At 48.6% G+C, this 18,194-nt stretch overlaps 1 protein-coding gene across 1 annotated transcript; it reads left to right on the forward strand.

Moving 5' to 3' along the window:
* Nucleotides 1-1,398: 1,398 nt before the first annotated feature.
* Nucleotides 1,399-11,307, forward strand: LOC306963098 (caspase-3-like; the record flags this gene model as incomplete). The annotated part of the gene is made up of 6 exons (XM_079556552.1): nucleotides 1,399-1,418; nucleotides 1,537-1,718; nucleotides 6,395-6,523; nucleotides 9,192-9,367; nucleotides 10,877-11,000; nucleotides 11,081-11,307. The coding sequence occupies 6 exons, from the start codon at nucleotides 1,399-1,401 to the stop codon at nucleotides 11,305-11,307; spliced, it is 858 nt and encodes a 285-aa protein (XP_079412678.1).
* Nucleotides 11,308-18,194: the final 6,887 nt, after the last annotated feature.

Raw genomic sequence — 18,194 nt, forward strand, 5'->3', positions numbered from 1 at the left:
ACCAGGACTGAACCAGGATTTCATTGTTTTGATCTGTTAGATCCACAGACTGTAAAATGAAGAAACCCTGAGGAAATGGCGTCGGCTCCGGAAGTTCCTGTAGAATTTCCATTGAAACTTTTGTGCCGCTCCTTAAGTTATTTTTAATACAGACTTTATTACATTCTAACCTCCACGTGTTTGTCTTAACAAGCACAACATCGCTCTAATTTGATCGTTTTACTGTTTTTTTTTTTTTTTTCCATATTCTAAATAACGGAGCCAAATTGTTAGCATGAAGGCGCTTCAGCCTGTGCTCAAAGCTACATTCTTCATTTTACTGTCTATGGCTCCACATATTGTAAATGATATCACTTCTTAAAGGTGCACTATGAACATAAGTAAAAAACAGCTTGGATGGTTCTGGACCTTTACTTACATCTCAGACGCTCCAGGACCTGTGGCTTTCTTAGATTTCAGGTTTTTTAAAGGGATGTTTCAGGATGTTTGACACAGGGCCTCATTTCCTATTTATCCAGAGTCAAGGCCGTGGGAACCCAGGGTGCTGAGGGCGCTGCAGCTCCCCCTGGTGGATAGTTAGTGAACTGCAGGCAATATTAACCCCTTAACTCCCACCTGAACCGAGCACATTCTCTCCAGTTTGGCTTTACCCCAATCCAAAAGCTTCTGGAAAAAAGGTGTGAAAAAGCAACAAAACTGAGACGAAACAATGATGAAAAATTTAAAAAAAAATTATGAAAAAGTGGCAAAAATGTGATAAAAATTTGACAACAGAAGGACAAATGTGACAAAAAGTGCCACAAAATTTATTATTTGAGAAAAAAAAAATACCAAAAAGTTACAAAAATGAGTTGAAAACCCCCCAAAAAAGATGGAAAAAAAATCTGCCGTGAGGAAAAAGATCCATTTAGTTTTGTAGGTCTTTCAGATGAGGCGTTACACTGGCCTACAGGATTTGGGTAAAGCTGAACTGGAGAAAATGCTCTCGGTTCAGGCGGGAGTTAAGCGGTTAATAAACAGGATTTATGCAGAAAAAGTATTTTGAGGGTACATTCTGTCCCTCAGCGCCCCCTAACTAAAACATCTTCCCACGGCTCTGACCAGAGTGTTGCTGATTTATGGAGATATTTTCTTTGTAATTCATGCAGTTCTTATGTTTGAAGAGTTTCGTGGCGCTAGGCTAATGCGAGGCTAGTGCATGTCTATGGTATCAGCTAGCCTGCATTAAACACAGTGTGACCCACAGAGCACCTGAGTCACTGATAACACCAGACTAACCATAAACACGTCTGTGTCGTCGCTTTAACCAGTGTGATGCAGGTCAGTTATATTCCAAACACTGTGTAAATGAAGCCACAAACACTCTGGGGGGGTTTGATAAGGAAATAGCAGAACAACATGGCTAAAAGCTCCGAAAAGTCAATCTGCCATGATATAGGACCTTATATTGAATTGAATATGAATCAATAAAGTCGGTCATGTCTCAGTGCACCAGGACAGTACAGGAAAAAGTCAACCATGTTTCTCTTTAATCAGGAAGAACCCGAGCTCGGGAAGTGGAGGTGACGAGAAGAGCTGTGAGACCCCGGTCCAGGACTCGGGTCCAGATGAGTCCAGTAAAGCCCAGACCGACGAGGACCCGTTCAGATACAGGACGGACTTCCCGAGTGTGGGAGTGTGTCTGCTCATCAACAACAAGAACTTCCACCGCAGCACAGGTTCAGACCTTTATCCATAATCGCTCATCAACAACAAGAACTTCCACCCCAGCACAGGTTCAGACCTTTATCCATAATCGCTCATCAACAACAAGAACTTCCACCACAGCACAGGTTCAGACCTTTATCCATAATCGCTCATCAACAACAAGAACTTCCACCGCAGCACAGGTTCACACCTTTATCCATAATCGCTCATCAACAACAAGAACTTCCACCGCAGCACAGGTTCACACCTTTATCCATAATCGCTCATCAACAACAAGAACTTCCACCGCAGCACAGGTTCACACCTTTATCCATAATCGCTCAACAACAACAAGAACTTCCACCGCAGCACAGGTTCAGACCTTCATCCATCATGTTTCCTCATGAAAAACATACTGTGAGGCGTGTTTAAACGCACCACAGGAATCATGCAGTCGGTGCCGGAGGAGGGGCTTTAGGGAAGGAGGAGGGGCTTTCAGGGAAGGAGGAGGGGCTTTCAGGGAAGGAGGAGGAGCTTTGAGGGAAGGAGGAGGGGCTTTAGGGAACGAGGAGGGGCTTTGAGGGAACGAGGAGGGGCTTTGAGGGAAGGAGGAGGGGCTTTGAGGGAACGAGGAGGGGCTTTAGAGAAGGAGGAGGGGCTTTAGGGAACGAGGAGGGGCTTTAGGGAACGAGGAGGGGCTTTAGGGAACGAGGAGGGGCTTTAGGGAACGAGGAGGGGCTTTGAGGGAACGAGGAGGGGCTTTGAGGGAAGGAGGAGGGGCTTTGAGGGAACGAGGAGGGGCTTTGAGGGAAGGAGGAGGGGCTTTGAGGGAAGGAGGAGGGGCTTTGAGGGAACAAGGGGCTTTGAGGGAAGGAGGAGGGGCTTTAGGGAACGGGGAGGGGCTTTGAGGGAACGAGGAGGGGCTTTGAGGGAACGAGGAGGGGCTTTGAGGGAACGAGGAGGGGCTTTGAGGGAACGAGGAGGGGCTTTGAGGGAACGAGGAGGGGCTTTGAGGGAACGAGGAGGGGCTTTGAGGGAACGAGGAGGGGCTTTGAGGGAAAGAGGAGGGGCTTTGAGGGAACGAGGAGGGGCTTTGAGGGAACGAGGAGGGGCTTTGAGGGAACGAGGAGGGGCTTTAGGGAACGAGGAGGGGCTTTGAGGGAACGGGGAGGGGCTTTAGGGAACGGGGAGGGGCTTTGAGGGAACGGGGAGGGGCTTACAGGGAACGAGGAGGGGCTTTAGAGAAGGAGGAGGGGCTTTAGGGAAGGAGGAGGGGCTTTAGGGAACGAGGAGGGGCTTTAGGGAACGAGGAGGGGCTTTGAGGGAACGAGGAGGGGCTTTGAGGGAACGAGGAGGGGCTTTGAGGGAAGGAGGAGGGGCTTTGAGGGAAGGAGGAGGGGCTTTGAGGGAACGAGGAGGGGCTTTGAGGGAAGGAGGAGGGGCTTTGAGGGAAGGAGGAGGGGCTTTGAGGGAAGGAGGAGGGGCTTTGAGGGAACGAGGAGGGGCTTTAGGGAACGGGGAGGGGCTTTAGGGAAGGAGGAGGGGCTTTGAGGGAACGAGGAGGGGCTTTAGGGAACGAGGAGGGGCTTTGAGGGAACGAGGAGGGGCTTTGAGGGAACGAGGAGGGGCTTTAGGGAACGAGGAGGGGCTTTAGGGAACGGGGAGGGGCTTTGAGGGAACGAGGAGGGGCTTTGAGGGAACGAGGAGGGGCTTTGAGGGAACGAGGAGGGGCTTTGAGGGAACGAGGAGGGGCTTTGGGGAACGAGGAGGGGCTTTAGGGAACGAGGAGGGGCTTTGAGGGAACGAGGAGGGGCTTTAGGGAACGAGGAGGGGCTTTGAGGGAAAGAGGAGGGGCTTTAGGGAAGGAGGAGGGGCTTTGAGGAACGAGGAGGGGCTTTGAGGGAACGAGGAGGGGCTTTAGGGAAGGAGGAGGGGCTTTGAGGAACGAGGAGGGGCTTTGAGGGAACGAGGAGGGGCTTTAGGGAACGAGGAGGGGCTTTGAGGAACGAGGAGGGGCTTTGAGGAACGAGGAGGGGCTTTGAGGGAACGAGGAGGGGCTTTAGGGAAGGAGGAGGGGCTTTGAGGAACGAGGAGGGGCTTTGAGGGAACGAGGAGGGGCTTTAGGGAAGGAGGAGGGGCTTTGAGGAACGAGGAGGGGCTTTGAGGGAAGGAGGAGGGGCTTTGAGGAACGAGGAGGGGCTTTGAAGGAACGAGGAGGGGCTTTAGGGAACGAGGAGGGGCTTTAGGGAACGAGGAGGGGCTTTGAGGAACGAGGAGGGGCTTTGAGGGAACGAGGAGGGGCTTTAGGGAACGGGGAGGGGCTTTGAGGAACGAGGAGGGGCTTTGAGGGAACGAGGAGGGGCTTTGAGGAACGAGGAGGGGCTTTGAGGGAACGAGGAGGGGCTTTAGGGAAGGAGGAGGGGCTTTAGGGAAGGAGGAGGGGCTTTGAGGGAACAGGGAGGGGCTTTAGGGAAGGAGGAGGGGCTTTGAGGGAAGGAGGAGGGGCTTTAGGGAAGGAGGAGGGGCTTTGAGGGAACGAGGAGGGGCTTTGAGGGAACAGGGAGGGGCTTTAGAGAAGGAGGAGGGGCTTTAGAGAACGGGGAGGGGCTTTAGGGAAGGAGGAGGGGCTTTAGGGAAGGAGGAGGGGCTTTGAGGGAACGGGGAGGGGCTTTAGAGAAGGAGGAGGGGCTTTAGAGAACGAGGAGGGGCTTTAGGGAACGAGGAGGGGCTTTGAGGGAACGAGGAGGGGCTTTGAGGGAACGAGGAGGGGCTTTGAGGGAAGGAGGAGGGGCTTTGAGGGAACGAGGAGGGGCTTTGAGGGAACGAGGAGGGGCTTTGAGGGAACGAGGAGGGGCTTTGAGGGAACGAGGAGGGGCTTTGAGGGAACGAGGAGGGGCTTTGAGGGAAGGAGGAGGGGCTTTGAGGGAAGGAGGAGGGGCTTTGAGGGAACGAGGAGGGGCTTTGAGGGAACAGGGAGGGGCTTTAGGGAAGGAGGAGGGGCTTTAGGGAAGGAGGAGGGGCTTTGAGGGAACGGGGAGGGGCTTTAGAGAAGGAGGAGGGGCTTTAGAGAACGAGGAGGGGCTTTAGGGAACGAGGAGGGGCTTTGAGGGAACGAGGAGGGGCTTTGAGGGAAGGAGGAGGGGCTTTGAGGGAAGGAGGAGGGGCTTTAGGGAACGAGGAGGGGCTTTGAGGGAAGGAGGAGGGGCTTTAGGGAAGGAGGAGGGGCTTTGAGGGAACGAGGAGGGGCTTTGAGGGAACAAGGAGGGGCTTTAGGGAACGAGGAGGGGCTTTAGGGAACGGGGAGGGGCTTTGAGGAACGAGGAGGGGCTTTCAGGGAAGGAGGAGGGGCTTTGAGGGAAGGAGGAGGGGCTTTGAGGAACGAGGAGGGGCTTTCAGGGAAGGAGGAGGGGCTTTGAGGGAAGGAGGAGGGGCTTTAGGGAACGAGGAGGGGCTTTAGGGAACGAGGAGGGGCTTTGAGGAACGAGGAGGGGCTTTGAGGGAAGGAGGAGGGGCTTTAGGGAACGAGGAGGGGCTTTAGGGAACGAGGAGGGGCTTTGAGGAACGAGGAGGGGCTTTGAGGGAAGGAGGAGGGGCTTTAGGGAACGAGGAGGGGCTTTGAGGGAATGAGGAGGGGCTTTGAGGAACGAGGAGGGGCTTTGAGGGAACGAGGAGGGGCTTTAGGGAACGAGGAGGGGCTTTGAGGGAAGGAGGAGGGGCTTTAGGGAACGAGGAGGGGCTTTGAGGGAAGGAGGAGGGGCTTTAGGGAACGAGGAGGGGCTTTAGGGAACGAGGAGGGGCTTTGAGGAACGAGGAGGGGCTTTGAGGGAAGGAGGAGGGGCTTTAGGGAACGAGGAGGGGCTTTAGGGAACGAGGAGGGGCTTTGAGGAACGAGGAGGGGCTTTGAGGGAATGAGGAGGGGCTTTAGGGAACGAGGAGGGGCTTTGAGGGAATGAGGAGGGGCTTTGAGGAACGAGGAGGGGCTTTGAGGGAACGAGGAGGGGCTTTAGGGAACGAGGAGGGGCTTTGAGGGAATGAGGAGGGGCTTTGAGGAACGAGGAGGGGCTTTGAGGGAAGGAGGAGGGGCTTTGAGGGAACGAGGAGGGGCTTTAGGGAACGGGGAGGGGCTTTCAGGGAATGAGGAGGGGCTTTAGAGAAGGAGGAGGGGCTTTAGGGAACGAGGAGGGGCTTTAGGGAACGAGGAGGGGCTTTGAGGGAACGGGGAGGGGCTTTGAGGGAACGAGGAGGGGCTTTGAGGGAAGGAGGAGGGGCTTTAGGGAACGAGGAGGGGCTTTGAGGGAAGGAGGAGGGGCTTTGAGGGAACGGGGAGGGGCTTTGAGGGAACAAGGAGGGGCTTTGAGGGAACGAGGAGGGGCTTTAGGGAACGAGGAGGGGCTTTGAGGGAACGAGGAGGGGCTTTGAGGGAAGGAGGAGGGGCTTTAGGGAAGGAGGAGGGGCTTTAGGGAAGGAGGAGGGGCTTTAGGGAACGAGGAGGGGCTTTGAGGGAAGGAGGAGGGGCTTTAGGGAACGAGGAGGGGCTTTCAGGTCCAGTCAGGAGGGAGACGGATCATTTACTTTAAAGATCTGCCTCTACTCATCACTTTAACTCTACATTTATCGGAAAACGATGACATTGCTGGACTATTTTCACTGCAGTTTTGGCTGAAATAGTTTTGAACTGAAACTGAGACTTTTAACCCGTGTTTTCCAGGAATGGGCGTTCGAAACGGCACAGATGTGGATGCAGCTGCGGTGACGAAGACGTTTGAGAACCTGGGTTACAGAATGATGGTGTGTCAGGACCTCACTGTAAAGGAGATGAAGGAGAAGCTGCAGAGCGGTGACTATATTACTATGTGTTTATAAATGTACTGTGACTAAACAGGTGAACAGACCTGCAGGGGGCAGCAGAGTCCAGCTATTCCTGCCGTAAATGTTTCTACTTATGTTATATGAAAAGGAAAAATAGTTTTTAGTTGGTGAAACTGTGGCTGTGGGACTTTACAAACTCAAACTTAACATTTCAATCAATCAATCAATCAATCAATCAATCAATCAATCAAATCTTTATTTCTACAGCAACATCTACTGTTGACTTAAGTGCTGAACAGAGACGAACTGGAAATGATCATCCATGCGTTTGTGTCCTCGCGATTGGATTACTGCAACAGTCTCTTTACGTGCCTGAGCAAGAAAGAGCTCGTCTGCAGTCAGTTCAGAACTCAGCTGCGAGACTTCTGACCAAGACAAACAGGAGAGCCCACATCACACCTGTGTTGAAGTCCTTGCACTGGCTCCTGTTGAACATCGGGTTCAGTTTAAAATCTTGGTGCTGACCTTTCGAGCTCTACACGGTCAGGCGCCCACTTATATTGCTGACCTACTTAAACCCTACAGTACATCTCGGAACCTGAGGTCCTTTGGGCAGAACCTGAGGTCCTCTGGGCAGAACCTGAGGTCCTCTGGGCAGAACCTGAGGTCCTCTGGGCAGAACCTGCTGATGGTTCCACGAACACACTTTAAAACCCGGGGAGAAACCGCTCCTTCAAAGCCGTAGCGCCCCGACTTTGGAATGAACTTCCTCTTGACTTGTGCTCACTGGAGTCAGCAGCTACTTTCAAAAAGCACCTAAAAACCATCTGTTTGAGAAAGTATTTGAGTCCGGCTGATGCAATACTGACACCATTTGTACCATGATTACTGAATTTTGAATATTATTATGTTTTAACACTGTGAAGCGCTTTGTGACTCTGTGTCTGTGAAAGGCGCTGTACAAATAAAGTTTACTTACTTACTTACTTACTGAACAGACTAAAAACAACATAACCAAGATGAAATGACCGAGTGTCTGAGCATCACGTCTAAGGACAATCATTTCAGAACAAACGTGTTTTAGGCAGAGTTTAAAATGCTCCGGTGTCTCTCGCGCTGGTGAAGCCAGTCCAGAGTTTCGGCTGGACCGGCTCGGCTCGGGTCGGGTCGGGTCAGTGCACGTTGATGAACATACATGGGGCTCATGCATGTAAACGCACCACGCCGGACTGTAGCCCCGCCCACTCGCTCTCAAACACGCTCTCGTTCATCCTGGGGGTGTCGGGGAAACCGGAGGAAACCACGGGAGAACAGGCAAACTCCACAGAGAGAGGCCCCGCCCAGAGGGGAGTCGAACCCGGGACCAGCACGAGCACGAACCGCCCAGAGGGGAGTCGAACCCGGGACCAGCACGAGCACTGACCGCCCAGAGGGGAATCGAACCCGGGACCAGCACGAGCACTAACCGCCCAGAGGGGAGTCGAACCCGGGACCAGCACGAGCACGAACCGCCCAGAGGGGAGTCGAACCCGGGACCAGCACGAGCACGAACCGCCCAGAGGGGAGTCGAACCCGGGACCAGCACGAACCGCCCAGAGGGGAGTCGAACCCGGGACCAGCACGAGCACGAACCGCCCAGAGGGGAGTCGAACCCGGGACCACGAACCGCCCAGAGGGGAGTCGAACCCGGGACCAGCACGAGCACGAACCGCCCAGAGGGGAGTCGAACCCGGGACCAGCACGAACCGCCCAGAGGGGAGTCGAACCCGGGACCAGCACGAACCGCCCAGAGGGGAGACGAACCCGGGACCAGCACGAACCGTCCAGAGGGGAGTCGAACCCGGGACCAGCACGAACCGCCCAGAGGGGAGACGAACCCGGGACCAGCACGAGCACGAACCGCCCAGAGGGGAGTCGAACCCGGGACCAGCACGAGCACGAACCGCCCAGAGGGGAGTCGAACCCGGGACCAGCACGAGCACGAACCGCCCAGAGGGGAGTCGAACCCGGGACCAGCACGAACCGCCCAGAGGGGAGTCGAACCCGGGACCAGCACGAGCACGAACCGCCCAGAGGGGAGTCGAACCCGGGACCAGCACGAGCACGAACCGCCCAGAGGGGAGTCGAACCCGGGACCAGCACGAGCACGAACCGCCCAGAGGGGAGTCGAACCCGGGACCAGCACGAGCACGAAGCGCCCAGAGGGGAGTCGAACCCGGGACCAGCACGAGCACGAACCGCCCAGAGGGGAGTCGAACCCGGGACCAGCACGAACCGCCCAGAGGGGAGTCGAACCCGGGACCAGCACGAACCGCCCAGAGGGGAGACGAACCCGGGACCAGCACGAACCGTCCAGAGGGGAGTCGAACCCGGGACCAGCACGAACCGCCCAGAGGGGAGACGAACCCGGGACCAGCACGAGCACGAACCGCCCAGAGGGGAGTCGAACCCGGGACCAGCACGAGCACGAACCGCCCAGAGGGGAGTCGAACCCGGGACCAGCATGAGCACATCACATGCTTTATTAACAAACAATAACAGTTTAATAACAGTTTAGTGAATAACAATGAGCTGAAGTAGTAAATATCCCAAACTCCTTGTCACATGATATATTTGAACTCAGTGTTTGTTGCTTCTCCTACAGCTGTTCCTGAGCACATCTGTCCAGGTTCCTAATGTTCATGTTTGTTTTGTAGTGGCTCAGGAAGACCACAGTAAACACGCCTCCTTCGTCTGCGTGATTCTGAGCCACGGAGACGAGGGCGTGATCTTTGGCATCGATGGACCAGAGGAGCTGGACGTCCTCACCAGATACTTCAAAGGAGACAAATGCAAAACGCTCGTAGGAAAACCCAAGCTCTTCTTCATCCAGGTGCGTTGGCTCCTCTGTCCCCCCCCCCCCCGTAACCCCTGGAAGTTTGACCCACAACGATGAGACCGTTCGAGAAGGCTTTGTGGCTTTTATGGGAAACTCTGGAATCACATATACAGATGGTCTAACACCGGTGTGTGAGGTCAAAGGGGCCGGATCATACAGTGATTTAAGGACTGACACAAAACACAAAGAATCCCTTAAAACAAAGCTTTAACAGTGTTATGTCACGGATAATGTTCACTTATAATGACAGACTTTTTACTCATGTCTAACCCAGATTATATTTCTAAAGTGAAACCAGTTTGTTGTGACACTCCATCATCCATCCATTTTCTTCCACTGTTCCGTCTCCGGGTCGTGGCGGCTGTTGGAGTTGCACCAGTCCGTTATGGCGCCCCCTGCAGGTGGTGGGTCCACAGAAGGACGGCCTCATGGTTCTGACCGGGCCTGTCGGTCTCTCATGAGGAGCTTCTGACCCGCTCTGTGTCTGACCCGTCGCCTATAGGACCTGTTTGCCCTGGGAGACCCTACAGGGGCACGAAGCCCCGACAACAGAGCTCTGTTCTCAGGGAAACTGATGCATTAACTGTTGCCCACGAGACATTAGGTGTGTTTGAGATGAGCCAGACGGACGCAGTTTTACAGCGACTGCAGACTCTCGGTGCCGGTTAGATTTCTGTTCTTGCTCCAGAGGCTCTGATGTCACGGGAAGATCTGAGACCCCGACGAGAGCAGCCGACTGGACCAGCCGCTGCATCTCTCCAGAGGAACTGCAGCGGCTCCACGGCCCAGTGCATGATGGGAAAACGCCCACCTGTCCTCACGCTCAGGTGATCGGATACGAGTCTGTGTGATCAGAAACGTGCTCCGCCCCCTCCTCCTCCTCTCTCCTCCTCTCTCCTCCCCCTCCTCCTCTCTCCTCCTCCCCCTCCTCTCTCCTCTTTAGATCTGAACAAATAAACTATGACTGAAACTATTAAAGTTCTGCATCGCCCCTAAAACTGAGCTCATGTTTGATGCTTTTCAGAACAAACTCATGATTTAAAAGGACGTGTTTTATCACAAACCTGAACAAACAAACGAATGTAAAGTTTCCTCTGATGAAGAATGACGTCTCTGGAGTAAAGGAAACAGAGCAGGAGGTGAAGGACTTTTATTTAGGATAAACTTTAAATGAACGCGATATCTGAACGAGACGCTGCTGATCTGAGGCTCTCGCTGTTCTGCATGTGGAGCGGTCGGATCATGGGTCGGATCATGGGTCGGATCGGCTTCAGACTTTTTGTCTCCGCCCCCGTTGCGCCGGCTACTCTCGTCGATCATCCAGGCGAGACACGACGGCATCTCAAACACACCTATTCTCTTTCCCAGTGTGCAGTACACAGGGCGGCCACCAGAGGGCCCCCTACTGACATTCTTGCTTCTTACTCCTTTTGAGCCTCTATGACTGTTTCATGTATTTTGTGAATTAGAAAAGTGTATAAATAAGTGTGATCTGTGTTAAAGGCGTGTCGTGGGGAAGACCTTGATGGTGGGACAGACATTGAGACGGATGCTGTTGCTGAAGACCCCTCGACAGACAGGATCCCGGTGGAGGCGGACTTCCTCTACGCCTACTCCACCGCCCCAGGTACTCCCTGTTATCTGCAGCTGTTCTCTTATTATTCTCTTATGAGGAACCAGGAAGACCCTTTCCCGCCTCATCCTCAGGTTACTACTCCTGGAGGAACACGGGCGACGGCTCGTGGTTCATCCAGTCGCTGTGTGAGATCCTGGAGAAGAACCAGGACCTGGAGCTGATGCAGGTCATGACCCGAGTGAACAGAAGAGTCGCCTATCACTTCGAGTCGAACTCAAGCCTCCCCGACTTCAGCGGCAAGAAGCAGATGCCCAGTATCGTCTCCATGCTGACCAAAGAGTTCTACTTCCCCAAATAACTCCCACCTGAACCGAGCACATCTTCTCCAGCTTTACCCCAATCCAAAAGCTTCTGGGAAAAAGCTGTGAAAATAGCAACAAAACTGAGACGAAAACAATGATGGAAATGTGACAAAAAAGTGAGAAAACATTGACGAAAAATTGATGAAAAATGGACGAAAAAATGACAAAAACGTGACAAATGAGTTGAAAACCCAACAAAAAAAAAAAGTCAGATGACGTGAGGAAAAAGATCCTCTGGGTTCAGGCGGGAGTTAATATAAAGAGGTTAATATTGATATTATGTGGACATGATTGTGAGTTTACACTGAATATGTTGCTTCTTTTGTCGCACCAGCGTCACTACAGGCGACAGAAAACAGTTCCTTCACAAAGAAGGTGCTTCACAGACCGGTGTGTTGACGACCCCCCTGTGTTGAAGACCCCCCCCCACAATGACTCCCCTCTATATGTTTATCCAGAGGGAGAGTCTGAACCCCCGTTCAAACGAGCCCCACTCAGATTAGTTTATTGTTATTATAATAAAGGCAGTGAGTGGTTGAAAAGGGGCTGTGCAGAAGTTACAGTGGGAGGAAGAATGAGTGGAATTTCTTACATTTCTGCCTAAATTTGACCTAAATGTGTCTGATCTTCAGTAAAACCACATGATGTTTGAACTAAAACCTCCCAAACATTTACATTTGTATCATATTTTTAATGGCCATAACATGTAGACATTAAATACAGGGGTGCACTCACTGTGTGTCCAACACTGGACCCTCCCCGAGCTGTTGTTTGGAGCCACAGCTGTCCTGGGGCAGACTGGCAGAAGAGCGGCTGTTCTGCGCCATTGGACCGACCATGATTCATCATTTTTTATAAATAGTTATATTTACTAAACTTACGCTTAAACGCAAGCAGAGAGTTTGTTTTTAAATATTCCATTGTGTGATGTTCAGAGAGATGTAATCGGCACCACTGTGTTTATTTGAAATCCATTTGAAACATTTGATCCAACATATTCAGTGTAAATGAGAAGTTGTGTTCTGAGAGGTTTGACATTTTATTGTATGAATAAGGACCAGGACATGGGTTAGTTTTAATTCAGTAGCTTCACTTTACTTTACTTTACTTTTCTAACTGTGAAAGGGATTTTTGCATAAACTCCGCGTGACCAAAGGTGGTGGAAACATGAGGAGCTGTTTCTATTTACTTTTCAAGACCAAGTACTTCAGATGAGTTAGATACAACACCAAGTACTTCAGATGGGTTAGATACAAGACCAAGTACTTCAGATGAGTTAGATACAAGACCAAGTACTTCAGATGAGTTAGATACAAGACCAAGTACTTCAGATGAGTTAGATACAAGACCAAGTACTTCAGATGAGTTAGATACAAGACCAAGTACTTCAGATGAGTTAGATACAAGACCAAGTACTTCAGATGAGTTAGATACAACACCAAGTACTTCAGATGAGTTAGATACTTCTTGGTTTACGTGGGTGAAATCATTCGAGCTGCACTGACTCACCCGCTCTGTCCGTCTGTGGGTTCAGGGTGGATGGAGCCTTTCCTTGTAAAACTATCAGGCTGTGGGGGGGGCACATCGTGGATCAGAGGCCAGAGGGATTTTGAAGTCTCTGATACTTGTCTTTGAATTACAGTCCCAGAACTCCTGCCTATTTCTATTCACCACATCATCATGAGGGTAAAACTAACATGTCTAACCTCAGCTCATGTCCTCGTTAGTGCGTAGAGATGCATGTACAGGTGAACTGGAATATCATAATATTGTAAGCTCCATAACTGTCCAGAATCGTCCCCACCAAAGGCCCATAGTTGTTTGGAAAAGGCTCCAATCTTTCAAAGTCCAAAGTCCTTGAATAATGGATTGAATTGCTCTGCTGGGATAATTCTGTGGCTTTTTCTTCATTGCACAAATGTGGTCTCAAAACTCAGGATAAAAGGTGTGACTGCTTTTTAATAAAGTATATTTTTAAATGGAGTTTAGTTTGTTTTTTGCTCTTGCTGTGTCTTCTTGTTTTTTTAAATTTGCGCTCAATAAGAAATTCAAATGTGTTCAGTGAAGGGGATTTTCAACTAAAAAAAGAAGAAGAAAAAGAAAAAGAAGAAAAAGAAGAAAAAGAAGAAGAAAAAGAAGAAAAAGAAGAAGAAAAAGAAAAAGAAGAAAAAGAAAAAAGAAAAAGAAGAAAAAGAAGAAAAAGAAGAAAAAGAAGAAAAAGAAGAAAAAGAAAAAAGAAAAAGAAGAAAAAGAAAAAAGAAGAAAAAGAAGAAAAAGAAGAAAAAGAAGAAAAAGAAAAAGAAGAAAAAGAAGAAAAAGAAAAAAAAGAAAAAGAAGAAAAAGAAAAAAAAGAAAAAGAAGAAAAAGAAAAAAGAAGAAAAAGAAGAAAAAGAAGAAAAAGAAGAAAAAGAAGAAAAAGAAGAAGAAAGAAAGAAAGAAAGAAAAAGGATTTAGAGGCGTGATCGACCTTTGACCTTTCCTGAATCCTCCAGTTGTCGGGTGTAGAATCAAAGCCAGTTACATTTCCTGCTGTGTCCTTTGGCAAGGCACATGTCACTGTGGCTTAAACCACTAGAGGGAGCTGAAGAGCCACAGAGAAACCAGAATGAATCATAATAATCATCATGAGTCATTTCTAGAGTAAGATGAAACATCAGGTGCTGGTAAATCATCTCTGTGGAGCAGGTTCAACCACATTCAGGCTCACGCAAGATTCCCTTTAATTACAAGTGTTTGCAGTCGTGTAATTCAAATCACCGTCTTCCTTTTGCAAAACACATTTACATTAGTGACCACAGGCCGGAGGGGCCAGGACTCCCAGGAGATATTTACATTTCAGAGGGACTTTCCTGGTAAATAAAGGTCAAATGAAAAAGAAAATACACAGGGTTGTTGATACAGTATATTAGGCCTAGTTTATTTTGTGATTTAACCCCTTAACTCCCACCTGAACCAGTTTGGCTTTACCCCAATCCAAAAGCTTCTGGAAAAAAACAGTGAAATTTACAACAAAACTGAGACGAAGAAAATTATGGAAATGTGACAAAAATGTGACAAAAAAATGACAAAAATGTGACAAAAAAATGACAAAAATGTGACAAAAATGTGACCAAAAAATGACCAAAAAATGTCAAAAATGTGACAAAAATGTGACAAAAAAATGACAAAAATGTGACCAAAAAATGACCAAAAAATGTCAAAAATGTGACAAAAATGTGACAAAAATGTGACAAAAATGTGACAAAAAAATGACAAAAAAATGACAAAAAAATGACAAAAAATGACAAAAAAATGACAAAAAAAATGACAAAAAAAATGACAAAAATGTGACAAAAAAATGACAAAAATGTGACAAAAATGTGACAAAAATGTGACAAAAAAATGTCAAAAATGTGACAAAAATGTGACAAAAATGTGACAAAAATGTGACAAAAAAATGACAAAAAAATGACAAAAAATGACAAAAAAATGACAAAAAATGACAAAAAAATGACAAAAATGTGACAAAAAAATGACAAAAATGTGACAAAAAAATGACAGAAAAATGACAAAAAAATGACAAAAAAATGACAAAAAATGACAAAAATGTGACAAAAATGTGACAAAAAAATGACAAAAAAATGACAAAAAAATGACAAAAAATGACAAAAAAATGACAAAAAATGACAAAAAAATGACAAAAATGTGACAAAAAAATGACAAAAATGTGACAAAAAAATGACAGAAAAATGACAAAAAAATGACAAAAAAATGACAAAAAATGACAAAAATGTGACAAAAAAATGACAAAAAATGACAAAAATGTGACAAAAAAATGACAAAAATGTGACAAAAAATGACAAAAAAGTGACAAAAAAATGACAAAAATGTGACAAAAAATGACAAAAATGTGACAAAAAAATTACAAATATGTGACAAAAAAATGACAAAAAAGTTACAAAAATGAGTTGAAACCCAACAAAAAAAATGATGGAAAAAAATAATCTGATGACGTGAGGAAAATGTGAAGAGGTTAGAAAAAAACCCAAGCACTAAAACTTCTTACTCATTTTATTAGCCTTGTTTTGCGCTGAGCTCTGTGGGCTTAATAACTGCTCACACATCCAAGCACCGGCTCTGGTTTCACTTCTACTTTCCTGTTTGCTTCATCGACGGTGTGTCTGCAGCCTGTCTGTCTGCAGTCTGTCTGTCTGCAGTCTGTCTGTCTGCAGCCTGTCTGTCTGCAGCCTGTCTGTCTGCAGCCTGTCTGTCTGCAGCCTGTGTGTCTGCAGTCTGTCTGTCTGTGTGCAGCCTGTCTGTCTGCAGCCTGTCTGTCTGCAGCCTGTCTGTCTGCAGCCTGTGTGTCTGCAGCCTGTGTGTCTGCAGTCTGTCTGTCTGTGTGCAGCCTGTCTGTCTGCAGCCTGTCTGTCTGTCTGCAGCCTGTCTGTCTGTCTGCAGCCTGTCTGTCTGCAGCCTGTGTGTCTGCAGCCTGTGTGTCTGCAGCCTGTCTGTCTGCAGCAGATAAACTTAGCAGGATCGCCCTTTCCAAAAGCTTTGACCTTAAGTGACTTCCCAAAACTAAACCCCAAAAACCCCTCACGCTTCAGCCACGTTTTTGCTGAAAGGCACCGTCAGTTTCACACAGAGGGGCAGATGTGAGTGTTTTAGAGATTTGCAGATGTTCTACGGTTTTGCATAAAAGTTTCTAGTTTCGTTTTAGCTCCAGACCCGGCGCGGTGGTGGAGGAGGGGGGAGGAGGGGGGAGGGGGGAGGAGGGGGGGGGGGAGGAAGTGAAACCAAACTGCGCAAAGATCGTCTCTACAGCGCAGAGAACAATAAAGGCACGGGGAGGTTTTTTCTATTTCTCTCTCTTTCTTTTTAATTAAAAATGTGGATGAAGTGAGTGAGTGAGTGAGTGAGTGAGTGAGTGAGTGAAGTGAGTGAGTGAGTGAGTGAGTGAGTGAGTGAGTGAGTGAGTGAGTGAGTGAGTCAGATCTACCCCAGGGCAGCTGTGGCTACACTAGTAGCTTACCACCACCACCAGCATGGAGAGAACGAATAATGAGTGTCCAGTGAAGCGCTGTATAAAACCAATGCATTATTATTATCATATCTTAACTAAAGTACAAAACATAACTTCACAGTCTTTAAAGGAACAGGCCGTGGTTTTTCCACACTGAGATATGTTCTTACCTGAGCTGTGACGAGTTCTTTAGGACCTGTCTGATCTTCCCCCGTGCCTTCAGTCATGTAATAATACCAGGAGTAGTTTGGCATCCGCACAGTAAAGTGAAGATTACTGCGCAGATGCCGAACTACTCCTGGTATTATTACGCCTTACAATATAGTCCCCCCTTTTATCCGCTTAGAAAATCCACATTGTTTAATTGTGTGTAATTATACTTTGTAGTGGAACACTTCACGTAACCATATTTAAATAGGGGAAACGTGGAAGAGCTTGGTAGCTTCTATCTTGACCTGTTTTGGAGCTATAGAGGAGAGAGGGAGAGGCTAAATGCTAACGCCGTCTGTGCTGTGTTTACGTGACTGAAGATCAGACAGGTCCTAAAGAACTCGTCACAGCTCAGGTAAGAACATATCTCAGTGTGGAAAAACCACGGCCTGTTCCTTTAAATATGTTCAAATTAAGTATTTTCCCCCCCTACATGTTCCTCCATGTCCTCATGTCCTGTTCACCACAACTGCCTCTAAAATCCTGCACTGTCCGGGTCCAAAGTGCCGTCGTGCCCGAGCTTAATATAGAACCTGCAGTTACACGTATGACCTGAGGTGGCAGTAGTGAGTATAAAATGGCCAACTTGCATCTAGCCCCTTTAAAGCCGCACCACGTAGAATTTTACTCAATAAATAAAATTGAAATACAAGCATTTATTTTATGACATACATTTTCATCATTGAGAAATACCTCATAAATTTACATTAAAACTAGGACGAGATGCAAGTTGGTCATTTTTATGCTCAATGCTGCCCCCTCAGGTCATACGTGTAACTGCAGCTCGTGCATGACGGCACTTTGGTGGTGAACAGGTCTGAGCTCATTCTACACATTAGGACATTAGTTTTAACATGTTTAAACTCTGTATAGTCCCTTTAAGACTGTAACCCTTACCAGGAGTGGGGACGTCTCCAGCTTGTTTCCATGGAGATGTAATAATAATAATAATAATAATAATAATAATACATTTTATTTGTATAGCGCTTTTCAAGACACTCAAAGCTTTACAGAAAACAAGAATAAAATCACACATAAAATGAGCCCATTAAAACAGAGGGCAGATATTCAGTATTAAAAGCCTTTTTAAAGAGGTGAGTTTCGAGTTCTCTCTTGAAGGTGGGGGGGTCAGAACAGGCGGAGCGGTGGGGGCAGTGAGTTCCAGGGTGTGGGGGCGGTGATGGAGAAGCCTCTGTCTCCCCAGGTTCGCTTGGTCTTACAGGGGAGGGACAGGAGGTTGGCGTTGGAGGAGCGGAGGGAGCGAGATGGAGTGTGATGGTGGAGCAGGTCGGTGAGGTCTGGAGGGGCCACATTATGGAGGGCTTTGAAAGTGATGAGGAGGACCTGGAACTGGATGAGGGACGGGGAGCCAGTGGAGGTTCTGAAGGACAGGGGTGATGTGTTCCCGGGGAGCGAGTGTGTGTGAGGAGGCGGGCAGCGGAGTTCTGGATGTACTGGAGTTTGTTGAGGGTTTTGGATGCTGAGCCGTAGAGGGCGCTGTTGCAGTAGTCGATTCTAGATGTAATGAACGCATGAATCAGTGTTTCAGCGGCAGAGAAAGTGAGGGATGGGCGGAGTCGTGATATGTTTTTGAGAAGAAAGACAGTAGAATTTGAGATTTAAACAGGTTCCTCATCCAAACCCATTCTTTGATCACCCACTGACAGCATT

The sequence above is a fragment of the Gobius niger genome, assembly GCF_951799975.1.
Source record: "Gobius niger genome assembly, chromosome: 5".
Classification (NCBI taxonomy): Eukaryota; Metazoa; Chordata; class Actinopteri; order Gobiiformes; family Gobiidae; genus Gobius; species Gobius niger.